This window comes from Mastomys coucha, unplaced genomic scaffold (assembly GCF_008632895.1).
Source record: "Mastomys coucha isolate ucsf_1 unplaced genomic scaffold, UCSF_Mcou_1 pScaffold1, whole genome shotgun sequence".
Lineage (NCBI taxonomy): Eukaryota > Metazoa > Chordata > Mammalia > Rodentia > Muridae > Mastomys > Mastomys coucha.
In genome coordinates this window covers 63,514,415-63,528,513 of record NW_022196891.1, presented here as the reverse complement: position 1 = coordinate 63,528,513, position 14,099 = coordinate 63,514,415, and the positions used below count along the sequence as shown (strand labels likewise).

Sequence of the window (14,099 nt, the reverse complement as noted above, 5' to 3'; positions counted from 1 at the left end):
TAATCGTTATCTGAATGACCGCCTGAAACTAGACATTAAGGCAGGAAGTCTAGAATGTGTTGTAGTTTACAGTGTAACTGCTGGAAACTGCTGCAAAAGAATCCATAGCTAGTGTATAGCTGATGAAGGGAAAAACGCAAGCATCAAATACAATCAGCAAGGCAGGGAGAAAGCAAAAGAAGAAAGAACAAACCAAAAAATACAGAAAAGGTACAACAAATAGGAAGGAAAAGTGAAGTGTGGGTTTAAGTAGATACATAATTGCATTAAATTAGAGTAGTTCAAATATTTCAATTAAAAGAGCAAAGTTATCAGACTCTCTTTTTTAAAAGCCTGCATGCTGTTGATAACATAGGGATATACAAAGGCTAACAAGAGAAAAGTTGTATTTTACTGATTATTAAGAAACCAGTGACATAAAATGACAGTGAATCGTGTTGATAATTAGGCACCTGGAAAGGCACATTGGGGTGAGCAGCCTTTGGTTAGCTGTGTTTGATGTTTGAGCTGGAACAGTTAGAAGAATTGGGATGACTTTCAGGCTAAGGGAACCCCAACAGCTGGGGCCGGGCATCAGAAAAAGGTCTCATGACTGTCAGTTTATATTGTGACTAACTGGACAGTTGTTCAGAACTCCTAAGATTATCTTTCTGTGCAATTTCTTCATGTGGGCCACTTTAGGTTTAGCAAAACAGGGCTGCTAAATTCCAAGAATTGTGTTCCGAAACAAACAAACAAACGAACGAACGAACGAACAATGAAGTGTACTAGTTTCTTTATACTTAGACTAGTTTCTTTATACATAGACTATAGTGCTATACTTTGCAGACAGACAGACAGACAGACAGACAGACACAGTTTCAAAGAGAAAGAATATAGACTCACAACTCAATCAAATGAGTTTCAAGGTTGCATTATGAAGAGAAAAATTAGGATAGGAAATACTGCCGTCACCTCTGGATGCTAAACAGAAGCTGCTGCAAGTGTAGACACAAACAGAAAAGACACAAGTGAAAACTCACCGATGCCAGACAAGTCGGAGTTAAAGATAAGCGCTCTGGGGAAATAAAAAGGAAATTTCATAGTGATTGAAGGCTCAGTTCACCAGGCAAACGTAATCATTTTAAATACCGATGGCCTGACAAGACAGCCTTGAAATACATAAAGTAAAAGCACAAAACAAAAGCCCAGGCTTCAGTTAAAAGCATTGGGTGTTTTCCAGTGGACTAGGATTCAGTTTCCAGCATCCACACAGCAGCTCACAAAGGTCTGTGACTCCAATCCCCAAGGACACATCGCCCTCTTCTGGCCTCCGTGGGTACTACATACATGTGTGGGCACATACATAACACACATAAAATGAATGAATGAATTAAAAAACTTGCAGAAGTGAAAAACTTAAACTTCAAAATCTTAATCAATGTTTTAAAAACCTCATATTAGATGATAAAATGAGATAAATAAATCATGAAGAATATAGAAAATTCAAACAAAATTAACCTAATTGGCATTTATAGACTGCACAGGCACGCACGCATATGTGTGTGTATTTGTGTATTTGTGTGTATGTGTGTGTATTTGTGTATGTGTGTGTGTGTGTGTATGCCTAATCACTTCAAAATACTCATTTTATCATGGGCATGTAGAACATTTACTAAAATAAGTCAGTTAGTGGACTATGCATATACCAACAAATTTTTCTAACCATAGTTAAACTATGGCAAAATAATAATGATAATAAAATTAAACCACAATTTACCACATCTTGCTCACCAGAATATCTAAAATGAAAGTCTCTAGTGAGAATATTAAAGAGGTTGTGAATGAATCAGAACTCCCCTGCCTCACCAGTGAGAGTGTGAACTGGCAGAATCAGTCATCAGGAGCTTTTACACTCTATCTACTAAAGTTAAATGCATTGGCTCTCCTCCGACACAGCAAGCTCGCTCTTGATACATCCAAACAAAATTGAGTAAAACGTGCACCAGAAAATATATACGCAGACACAACAAGCCGTCCAGTTAACACTGGGCTGGATAAATGAAGTCGGATGTATATAAATGCTACCCTGGAGAACGCTGTGTTTTATTGACTGTCCCCTGACGTGGTTCTCATGCTTACACAGCAGGCACCAAACTGGCTGAAAAGACAACTTCCTGACTAGGGGGAACCATCTGCAGGTTCCATATCTGACACAGTATTTATTTCTAGAATACAGTTCTTTAAACCCTCAAAATTCAATGAATGTATTATAGCTCTCAAAATTCAACTTAAAAATGGTCAAAAGATTTGAAAATGTGCTTCCCCAAACTTGACATACATATCATCTGTAAGCATGTGAAATTATGCACAAAACTCCTTAGTCATTGGAAAAATTGGAACTAAGCCCATAATGAGTTACCATTGCATACCTACTGGAGTATCTAAAATGAAAACAAAACAAAACAAAACAAACAACAAAACAAAACAAACAGAAACCTAACTGTCCCAGCTGCCTGTGAAGATTCAGCAACAGGAGCAGTCTTAGGCTGGAAATGCAGAGTACTTTTTGTTACATAATTGCATGTAGACTTACTTAGAGCTAATCCCATCCCTGTATGGTCCAGCCATTGTAGGTACGAACTGGGAAATGATGGCTGAGTTTCAGGTAAGGACTTGTACAGCAACGGTGGTGGCATCTTTTTTGTGAGAACTCAGAAGTTAGAAATATTCCAAATGTCTATCAACAAGTGGGTGAGAGTCACACTGGTGCCCTCAGACACAAGCACACTCTAGAGCAATAGGAGGACGTGCGGCATAGACACATACAATCGCGGATGGACCTCAGACACAAGCACACTCTAGAGCAATAGGAGGACGTGCGGCATAGACACATACAATCACGGATGGACCTCAGACACAAGCACACTCTAGAGCAATAGGAGGACGTGCGGCATAGACACATACAATCGTGGATGGACCTCATACACAAGCACACTCTAGAGCAATAGGAGGACGTGCGGCATAAACACATACAATATCGCGGATGGACCTCCAAGTAATCATGCTGAGGGAAAGCTGTCAGACAAAACCGAGTGCACACCCCGTGATTCTAGTCTTATAAAATTATAGAAATTTTAACTCATCTCTCTAAGGACAGAGAACAGATCAGTGGTTCTCTAAAGAGCATGGGCAGGGAGGGGTAAGATGGAGGGCCTGCAAAAGAGCGAGCTACAGCAATCTGGGAGAGTCGATATAACAAACCTCGATGGTGGTCATGGTCTCCCATATGGAAACATATGCCAATCTCACCACACCAATGTGCACATTTTAAGTATATGCAATTTGTACATAAATTTATCTTGATAAATTCTTTTTTTTTTTTAAGTCATAAGGGCAGGGGAGAGCCATTGTAGGAGGCAAGATAGCACCATAGAAAGAACTGGAATGTTGTTGTTGGGTTGGGACCAAAACTGAGGTCTGGTCTCCTCTTTGGCTCATTAGCCACGAAGTGCTATATAAGTAGCAATCAGGAATAGAAATTTTTCTTGGTGGTTGAGAATAGACAACACACCAAATATGAACACATTTGATACTTGATAAATGGTGGTCTAGCTCATTTTCCTTCTAAAGAAGGATCTCTTTCAGTAATTCATAATGTCAATATTTTTTCTTCAAGGAGACTTGCACACACACACACACACACACACACACACACACACACACACACACACACCAGTGAGGACATCACTTGTCTGATTCTGCTATAGGCAAATGTTGGGTTCTCAATAGCAGAACATTGCTTAAGACTCTGGGTCCCAATACTGAACGGTCCTCCCTGAGATTCAGTCCCTCTGGGTCCCAATACTGAACGGTCCTCCCTAAGATTCAGTTCCTCTGGGTCACAATACTGAACAATCCTCCCTGAAACTCAGTCCCTCAGGGTCTCCATAATCAATGGTCCTCCCTGAGACTAGGTCCCTCTTGCTTTCTTGCTTTAGCTGAAGGTTTCACTCTCTAAAACTAATACACCAAGTTAACAGACAGCTCTCCAACAGACCCTTCATTGCTTGTCTGTCAAGACAGAGCCTTACTATGTAGCCCAGAGTGGCCTCCAGCTTACTATCCTCCTGCTGAAGTTACAGGAATGCACACCACGCCCAACCCAACAAACCCTTAGCTTTCGTATTTGTTTTCTAGGATTCTGAACAAATAGCAATATGTGTGGCTAAAAAGAAATCATAAACATACTGTCTTGTAGCTTGGAAGGCGAGAAGCCTGACATAAAGGTCACTTTGAGCCTGTTCCCTCTGAGGCCTCTCCCTTGTCTCCTCCTAGCTTTGGTTGGCTGTGGCCACTCTTGTCTTGAGGTAGCACTATTCCAATCTTGGTCTCCTCTTTGTCTCCAAGGACACTTACCATTGGCTTTGAGTATAATCCTAACCTGGGCTGATTTTTATCTTACCATATTTCATTCACTTACATCGCCATGGTTTCCTTATTTTTTTAAAAAAAATGCAATTTTTTAAGGCTCTAAGAGATACACCTTGGCAGGAGAAGGCACCATCAACCAACCTGTAACAGCCCTAGATCCAGCCCTAGCAGGCTTTCCTAGAAGACAAGGACAGTGCTTTGAGCACTCCGGCGCATGGCCCAAATGGCCACAAGGAACACAGCAGCTGTAACTGAGGTTCTGATGTGAAATGTGCTGTCATCCGAATCGAGTCCCTTGTAAGAACCTGCCAAGAGGATGCAGACAATGGACAGGCAAGGAAACGCCCATTTCTAACTGAGGTCGACCTGGCTTCAAGCACCTTGGATGCAAAGCCAATCATTGGGAACCATGCTCCCTCCGGGAAAGCTTGCAGTTAGAATTTCGGTCTTCTGGGCAGTTTCCCAGGACTCCACAAGTTAATTGTGAGATGCAAACCCCTGTTCAATGCAGTAGCTCTATGAGGGTTTCTCTCCTTCCCCTGTAATCTCCATTTTACCTCCTAGCAACCTGAAGAAATCGGGGTACACATGGACCTCTGCCCATTCCTCTCCCCTATCAGCGCTCACCTAGCATTTTCTACAAAGGTCAGATCAAAAGGGTACCCCCTCCTGAGACTCCACCCCTATTTAATTTGCGAGGGATTAAGGTGATTAGCCAAAAGTCACAGCTCCATTGCCTGGCAATCAGTCTGGTGCACTGGTTTTCAGTCACTGCTGTTTATAATCTGCTATAGAACAAACCATTTATCTCACAACTCAGAGTTTATGCACTATACATATAAATTTTACAAATGTTCTCAAGCTGCCCTTATCCTGTACACCGAATGGTGGTCTCCCCCCTCCCTCCTGCCCTCTTCCCTCTCTCCCTACCTTCATCCTTCCGTTTTTTGTTTTTTTTTTTTCCATTCCCAGACATAGGGCATAACCCACTGAATAGATTTTATGATGCACAAATGGGCCACAGTCTGCAATTTTGAAAAACACAGGTTTAAAGAAAGCTGCGCCGTCGCCTGCTCCTGGTTAGGAAGTCCATCAAATCCCCTTTATTGTGCTCTTTCAATTCACCCTCAAGGCTTCTTTAGCCGCTGCTTTCCTGATCCTGTGATGAGGTATGTATCGATCCTAGATCCTCTTTTTTTCTGCCTGTCCTTCTGGAAGAGCTGGCCTTGCTGCTTTCTAATCAGGGTGTACGTGTCGCCTCACCCCATCTAAAGAATACTGGTTGAGGCACAGATGTGGTCATAAATCAAAACCTCAAGGCTGCCAGCTTACTGACCTTGTGAATATCAACAGGACCACCGTGTTTCTCTCTCTCTTTCCCTCTCTCTCTTTCTCTTCCCCCTCTCTCTCCTTCCTTCTCTCTCCCCAGTCCTGATTCTCTGCAGAATGTAACTTCTTTTCAGTTTTATATACCCCTCATTAGACTTCATAAACTGTACCTGTGGCAGAACAATATTAGGTCTGTTAGGTTTATATCTCCTCACGGCAGCAGACTCAGAAAAATATTGGTGTCTACATTCCACACTCTACTTGGATAATGCTGAGCAGCCTAGAGCAGAGATACTGTGGGGCTCAGGAGGGAATGTTTGTTCTCCTTGTCCCCCTGTTATAAAGCCGACAACTCCCCCAAAGTATAAATCTTCCTGACACCTTGGCATGGTCTCTGACTCAGTAGCCGAGGTCAGTCTTTACTTCCAGGAGCCCGAATAACTCCCAGGCATATCTAGTCTTAAATTTTAATGATAGATCTTTCTTCAGAGTCTCAGAGTTTAGGCGCACTTAGGACAGAGCCTCAATTTCTGCATTAGTCATTTGAAACTAACTCTGAAAATTGGCTGTGGCAGCACATGCCTATAATCCCAGAACTCAGGAGGCAGAGGCAGGAGAATTATGAATTTGAGGCTTAGGCTATGCAGAGAGTTCAAGCCAGCCTGAGTTACACAGTGAGACCATGTGTCAAAATAAAATAACAACAAAAACAAACAAACAACACAGACAGTTCAGGCCAGACTGAGTTACCTAGTGAGACCAGGTGTCACAAAAACAAACAAACAAACAAAGCCAGACAAAAGCACCAATCTTCATGATTTGAAGGGATCATAGTTTGGAGGAAATGGCACGATCAAGGTCCCTCAAAAAAGGTGAGCCAGGGGCTGGTGAGATGGCTCAGTGGTTAAGAGCACCAACTGCTCTTCCAGAGGTCATGAGTTCAAATCCCAGCAACCACATGGATGGCTCACAACCATCCAGAATGAGATCTGATGCCCTTTCCTGGTGTGTCTGAGGTCAGCTACAGTGTACTTACATATAATAATAAATAAGTTGGGAAAAAAAAAGATTTACTTAAAAAAAAAAAAAAAGTGAGCCAGACCAAGCTCCCACCAACACCACATGCTGAACTCCTTGTGGGGCATCTTTCCACGGCAATTGAGGGCACATCTTGTGTTAATTTTAATCAGTGTCAGATTATAGATGTGAGAATGCCTTTTGGGGTCCACCACAGATGACAACTTGTGAAAGATGCTTCCTGGGAGCTCTCTGCACAAAGTGCAGGCTAGCTGTCTCTGTAGTTCAGAGAATTTCTTCCTGGGAATTTTATTGTTTATATAAAACTGAAGAGAGGCTGTACACATCTTTTAAGTTTCAGGAACTTCATGAAACTTGTGAGTTATTTACTTCCTGAGTGGTAAGGAGCCTTCTTCCTTCCTCCAGACCGGAGTATTTCAAGGAAATTGACAGCATATGACATCTCAGGACTCCCAGGGAGATTGCCATAATCCAGGAAGGGGAAGCTGCCTCAAAATCTAGGTTCATAGTCCAGCAAGGTGGCTAGAGGAACTAGATGAACCACCATCTTGCCCCCAAGAAAGACCAAAACCAAAGAATAAATAGCTATTTCACTGCAATACCCCCGGGGGGGGGGGGGTTGGCATGCAAATAGAATGAAGAAAGGCACAGTGACTACAGACAGCTTGATTTAAAAAATGGACTAAAACGTCTTATAGAAAGTCAGCTGCTGCCCAGTCTAACCCAGATTACCTGAGGACAATCCTTCCTGTTGGGAAAAGAAGAGCTAGCTGTTGATATAAGCCCTAGAGACTGTGTACAACTTGGCTTCAAGAGGGCAGAGACCACATAGGGACAGAGCACAGCTATAATGTAGATTTTGCATTTGGCTTGCTGTTGGGGCCTCCCACATAGCAAATACTGGATCAGTTGCAGATCTTGTTGCTGGTAGTCATAACTGCCATGTTGTTCCCTTAAACCCAGTGCCACTGAGGACAAATTCAGTTTGTGAGTAGGCAAGTAAGTACCTGTTACATGTTTCCTGTGTGCCAAACCAAACATTGCCTAGGTTCTGGAAAACAATGCTCAACAGAATACCCATCCACACTCCCTCCATCATACAGAGCAAAGACTAGCATAGGAGACATCTACTTAGGAACACATTTCATGAATAAGTCTGAAGTTTCATTTGGTAGAGTAACACAAAGGAAAGGAGTATGATGTAAGACATCTCTAATGAAGAGATGGTTGAACTCAGACCAAAAAGAAGAGAAGACTAAGCATCCACACAGCCAAAGTGGACTTCTGCCAAGACCCATGGCAGAAGGAAACTTTGTGAAGACTAGAGCTCCAGACAGGAGTAGAATATGGAGAACCTAGTGCAAGGACTTGGGCTGGAGAGGAGATCAAAAAGAAGGACCTTAGAGACTGTGGGGTTTGATTCCATGATGGGATGCAGACAGTTTGCCCGATGCCTACCATAATTCAACTAGGCAGGCAGCCATCCATTTATCAGTTTTTATCCATTTGTCAGGTACCACACCTTACCCATTCATTATTCATCTATCTCCTCGTGCTAGAGACAGGCATGAAATGTCTGCCTAAACTGTTCCTATGTCACTGGGTACTCTATTTTTTTTCATTGTTTTTACCAAGCAATGAGATTTCTAAAGACATCGCTTGTTCTCTTGTGCAATGGTAATATCCGCAGTCATTGTCTCCTGAATTAGTTACTTCCTCTTTGCTGGTACAGAATTCCCAATAAAAGAATTAAAAGGGGAAAAAAAGCTTGGTTTGGGCACACAGTTTTAGAGAGATTTTATATATAGTACACTATGGCAGGGAAGATGGTGATGGGAATGGCTTCATCTTTGGCAGTGGGGGCTTGTGATAGTGGTCCCTCCCTTGTAGCCAACCAGGAAACAGAGACAGATAGGTTCACGCTGGAGGCAAGTGTAACCTTCAAGGTCAACTAGTGACTCGCTTCTGCCACACATCCCAAAAGCTCCAAAAACAGTACCACCAGCCAGGGAGCAAATATTCAAACACATGAGCCTGCAGGGGGCGTTTCATATTCAAACTGTGTGCCAAACCGAACATTGCCTAGGTTCTGGAAAACAATGCTCAACAGAATACCCATCCACACTCCCTCCCTCATACAGAGCAAAGACTAGCATTGGACTAGTGTTCTGTCCCTGGTCCTCACAGGATCATGGCCACTTCATGATGCATTTTGAAATGCATTGGGACAACTTCAAGAGTCCCCACAGTCTTAATAGTTCCATCAGTGTTAACTAGTTCAAAGTCAGTTCAGAAACTCAAGGTGAAGTTTTAGTTGTGACCTCTAATAAAAACAAACAAACACCAAGCATTCACTTCTTTTTTTTTTAAAAGAATTATTTATTTTATGTATCTGAGTACACTGTTGCTGTCTTCAGATGCACCAGAAGAGGGCGTCGGATCTCATTATGGATGGTTGTGAGCCACCATGTAGTTGCTGGGAATTGAACTCAGAACCTGTGGAAGAGCAGTCAGTGCTCTTAACCACTGAACCATCTCTTCAGCCCCAAACACTCACTTATAAAATAGCAAAGAGTAAACATTACTGTTATGAAAGGGAAGAATATGTATAAAGAAAGGAGAACTGTCATCAAAGCAAGTTTGCTCTCCTCTCAGTGTGTGGCATCCAGGGCATGTGGTGGCATCATTTATGTTCCAAATAGGTCCAGGCAACCCTGTCTCTATTCTCTGCCTGCCTTCAGCATTCAGGGGCTCTCTCTTGAGCCAGATCTACTGGGTCCTGCAGCCTTCCTCCGTAAATGTTAAGTGTTCCTGGTATCTCCAACACCCTGGGGTCTCTATTCCAGCTTAGATGTCCACCTTCACAGCTTCATCCCAGGCCATGCCAGAGCTTCCTGTGGGGAATCTGATCCTGCTGCATCTGGCCTGGCCTCTTGGGTTCTCTCTAGATTTTTGGTATAAGCCTCTGTGATTTTGTAGTTCTGATGTTCTACATGCTGACAGTTTCAACATCACATGGGCAACATCAAGTTCTGCTATCTGGACAACATATAGATAGCCAGGCTCCCTTGACCTATAGCTGCAGTGGCCTCTGAAGGCTTGAATGGCCACGACAGGAGGACATACTTCCCTGTTGAAGGGAACCTAAAGGCTCTCTGTGTTCCACTCTCTCTTGTCACTCTTGCTTAAATGAAATCTAAGTCTCTGAAATTAAGTTGCTGAAATTTCTCCAGCAAGAAGGGTCTCACTCTCATGGTGCCTAGCCTACAATTCATCCCAATGCAAGTGACTGTTTTCCCTTCCATTGTCCTAGCCTCTTTGCAGCCACCACTTTGTCCATAGTATTTATCTTATCTTAAACTTTATCTTAAGCTCTTCATTTCTTCCCACTTCTTTCTTCATCAAGTTATATGTTTTTCGAGTCTTGCTGCCCCAGCTTTTGCTCTGGATTTTCATTGTAGATCTGGCCAAAGTCAGTCAACAATAACCATGCCGTAGCCTACATGTTCTGCTGTCTCAAAATTACTGTGCCAGATTAATTTTTTAATTGTTTGTTTGTTTGTTTTTTCAGTCTTGCACTTTATTGTTGTTGTCACCTCAGACCTTGACTGCATACCCCCACAGGGGTTATAGCTGCTCCTTCTACTGCTCCTTCTTGGTCTTCAGCTTCTCTTCGTGCTTGGTGAGACGGTAGCACATGGCTCTAGTCTTCTTGAGTCGCAGATCCAGAGGCTTGTACATCTTGCTCTTGTAGAATTTCCAGAGGTTTTCTTTTTGAGTCTGGTTAATGACAGTGAGGACACTGGCGATGGACCCATATCTTGCATAGGACCCATATCTTGCATACGACCCATATCTTGGAAAGCTTGGACGCAGCGCCATCTGTCACTTTGGCAATGTGAAGCTGGGACAGTTCCACCTTCAGATCATCCAGTTGTCTCAACAGCTCCTCCTTCTTCTTGCGGCACAGGTCCTGAGCCTTGATCTTGGCCATCATTGTTCACAGCTGAGGCCGCCTGGTTCGAAAGAGTCCATTGTTGTTGGTTTTTTGTTTTTGTTTTTGTTTTTGTTTTAACTCAAATGTTCAGGATCTGGATAAAAAGCATCCAGATTCTTTTCTGGAGTGTAGGCACGACCTCTAGCCTAATCCCCAACAGTCTCTGTTCCCATCTGAAACTCACGAGCAGAGTTTGAATTGTCCTCACTTTGTTCAGGATTCTAGTGTTCTGAGCTCCAACTGGAGGGACCCACTAAGCTCTTTCAGCACTTCAGAGTTTTGTTCGCCCACAGTGCACATCACAAGCCAGTTGCAAAGGCCGCATGGCCAGCTTTAATCACAGAATAATGTTATTTTATTGATATAAATTTTCATTTCTTTTCTTAAAAGACTTTTTATTTATTCTATGTATATGAGTGTTCTATCTGCGTGTACCCGTGTATGCCAGGAGACCACATCAGAACTTACTATAGATGGTTGTAAACCACTATGTGGTTGCTGGGAATTGAACTCAGGACCTCTGGGAGAGCAGCCAGTGCTCTTAACTGCTGAGCCATCTCTTCAGCCCAAACACCAATTTCCTATATTTCTTACTTTTACATCATTGTGACTGAATAACTGACAGGATGATACAAGGGAGAAAGATTTTATTTTGGCTTGTGGTTTTGAAGAGATGACAATCTATAGACAATCTATCGCATTAGCTGTAGGACTGGCTCCATCCTTGGTCATAGGAACATACAGAGACGGCACCTCCATAGACCAGAAGACAGAGGGCACTAGACCTAAACCTGAGATACGTACAGCTTTTAGGGTACTTTCGCCAGGTAGGCCCCATGTCCCAAAAGTTCCATGACCCTGTAAAACAGCATCATCAACTAGGGGTCAGGTCTTCAAACATGGGAGTTTCTGGGAATATTTCACTTCTACATAGTAACTCTGAATATATACATACATACATACATATATATAAAAATATATATATATACATATACATATGAGTATATGTATATGTGTTATATATGCACATGTATATATACATATATATACATATACATATAAGTATATGTATATATGTGTATATATATGGCAGAAACCAAAAGCATATATATTATGATATATATGGGTGTACATATATGTATATGTATATATATGGAAATGTACTTTCTGTTCATAAGGAATACTTGAAGCTAAGATAGGAGTGCCCCCAATGACCCATTGCCATCGGGAACTTTGGTTGGAAAGCCTTCAGGAACTATGGGTTATTAAGCCACAATGTGCTGCTCCTTGGGTTACATAGGCAGATCTGGCCATGCTCTGGGTAGAGTCACAGGCTCCCTCTTTTCCCCTTGCCTAGCTGACTGTGAGCACACGAACCTTCCGAGAGTATACTCTGGTCTCCCAGAAACCTACGAGAGAGGTTTTCTGGTAATCAATTCATTCCATTCCAGCTTACCTCAAATTTGCTCTTTTCAGCCCAGCTAGATGTTTCTCAGCTCAACTTTACTCAGCTCAAATCCATCCCTTGATGCATGATCTCACAAGTATCTCTCAAGCTGCTTTCCTATGCCCGCATCTGTATTGGTTCTGGGAACCTGGCTGGCACAGCCTTCTCTGATGAACTCATCTCACTGTGGCAACCTAAATGGTACCGATGTAATGTGCTGAAGACAAGGCTGGACCTTGAGTGCCACTGTCCTGTCTGCTTCTTCACGTAGCCACTTGGACCATATTCTTCCACTCCCTGATCACAGGTCTTCATCTGTGAAAGAAGAGTAACAGTAACCCTACCCGGTGGGACATTTGTCAGGATTACATTCCCAGAAGGCACTTGCTCTCCATTACATCGTCCGTCCCACTTTTTAAAATCACCATTTCTAGAGGCAAGACTCGATGATCGAGGAAACCCAATGCTCACTAGAACCAGAGAAATAGAACTCAAGCAAGGTGTAAGAGATTCACCTGTGGACTTCACAGGAGTCCTGACCTTTGACCTGCCCCAAGTATCCGTGCTCCTCAGTGCTCCCTTTCATACACCCACTGAATTACTTCTCAGAAATAGCTTTGATATTTACCCATGTTGCATTATTGATCCCTTGGACATGGTCTGGTTCTTGACCCTTTGAGCTCAGAATCAGGGCTGTGACTTGAGCAGTCCTGTGGCGTTTCACTTCACCTCCATTGTCCACCCAGCTCCCTATGAACAGGGAGAAGGTGTTGGGGATGGAGGGAATAGCGACAGCCTGCCATCCTTCCAATCCCTCAGAACCCAATAGAGGCACAGTTGGTGACATTCTCAACCATACTGATGGCAGACGGGGAGAGGAGGGGGGAAAGTGAACTTGAGCACATGGAAGAGAATGGAGCCCTAGGGTCACCGCTCTTCTTTCTACAATCCAGACTGCCACATCATTCCATGCCAACCCAGGCCCAGGCTGTTGTTTCATATTGGAAAACCAATGGGTACCCAAAAGAGTGCCAGTGAGTACCAAACTACAGCATGTCTGTTACCCAGCATTCCCAGGTTCTCCAAACATAGTGTGGGCTCCCCAGTCACCTCTTATTGTTTCCCACACATAGCCAAAATCAGAACAGCTTTCTACCGTCAGAACGCCTTCCTGCACCAGCTTCCCGGCTTATCTCCCACATGGATCCCTTTTTCTCCTAGGTACTCAGTGGTCTCAGATGCAGAAACCGAAAGCATCTTCATGGAGCCCATCCATCTCTCCTCAGCTGTCGCAGCCAAACAGATCATCAACGAAGGTAACACTGCTAACAGCCGAGTGAGCAGAGGGAGGGCCCAGAAGACCTTTGTAGGGGGCCCGGTGGAAGGAGCAGGCTTTCATATCCAGTGCTGCCCATCACACTGAGGAGAGCAGATATCACAGAGACAGGTGTGCCAAACCCACCTGAGTAACGTACATGGGACGAGGTAAACTAATCACATGTCACATGAATGGTTCTCTAGCCCACAGTCATGGAAGGAAGCGGCTCCACTCCGACCCTAGAGTTGTTCACTTTGATTTTGTTGTTGTTGTTGTTGTTGTTAACTTCAAGGATTGTGAATAGGGGTGGGTGTGGAGAGGCTTGAGGTAGACACAAACCTAAAAGCCCAAGAAATTGATAGGAATACGGAATACCCAAAGAGTCCTGTTCAAAACGATGTTTGCATTTAGATCTCTAACCATTCTGCTTAAGGATCGTTTTGAATCTGTCTTCAAGAGCTTATAAGACGGGGCCAGGGAAGTGTCCTGGTGGGTAAAGGGGCTTGCCACAAAGGCTGATGGCCTGAATTTGACCCTCGGATCTTACATGGGTGGAA

The 14,099-nt window shown here is 43.3% G+C and overlaps 1 protein-coding gene and 1 pseudogene across 2 annotated transcripts in view; one reads left to right on the top strand and one right to left on the bottom strand.

Annotated features, from left to right (window-relative positions):
* Positions 1-14,099, top strand: part of Dusp27 (dual specificity phosphatase 27, atypical) — a 30,681-nt gene that overhangs the window by 3,765 nt on the left and 12,817 nt on the right. For both annotated transcript variants that reach the window (XM_031388260.1, XM_031388270.1), the window contains exon 3: positions 13,446-13,540. In XM_031388260.1, coding sequence (XP_031244120.1) covers positions 13,446-13,540 — 95 coding nt within the window. The remainder of the gene's footprint in view (positions 1-13,445; positions 13,541-14,099) is intronic.
* Positions 10,408-10,774, bottom strand: LOC116102960 (annotated as a pseudogene).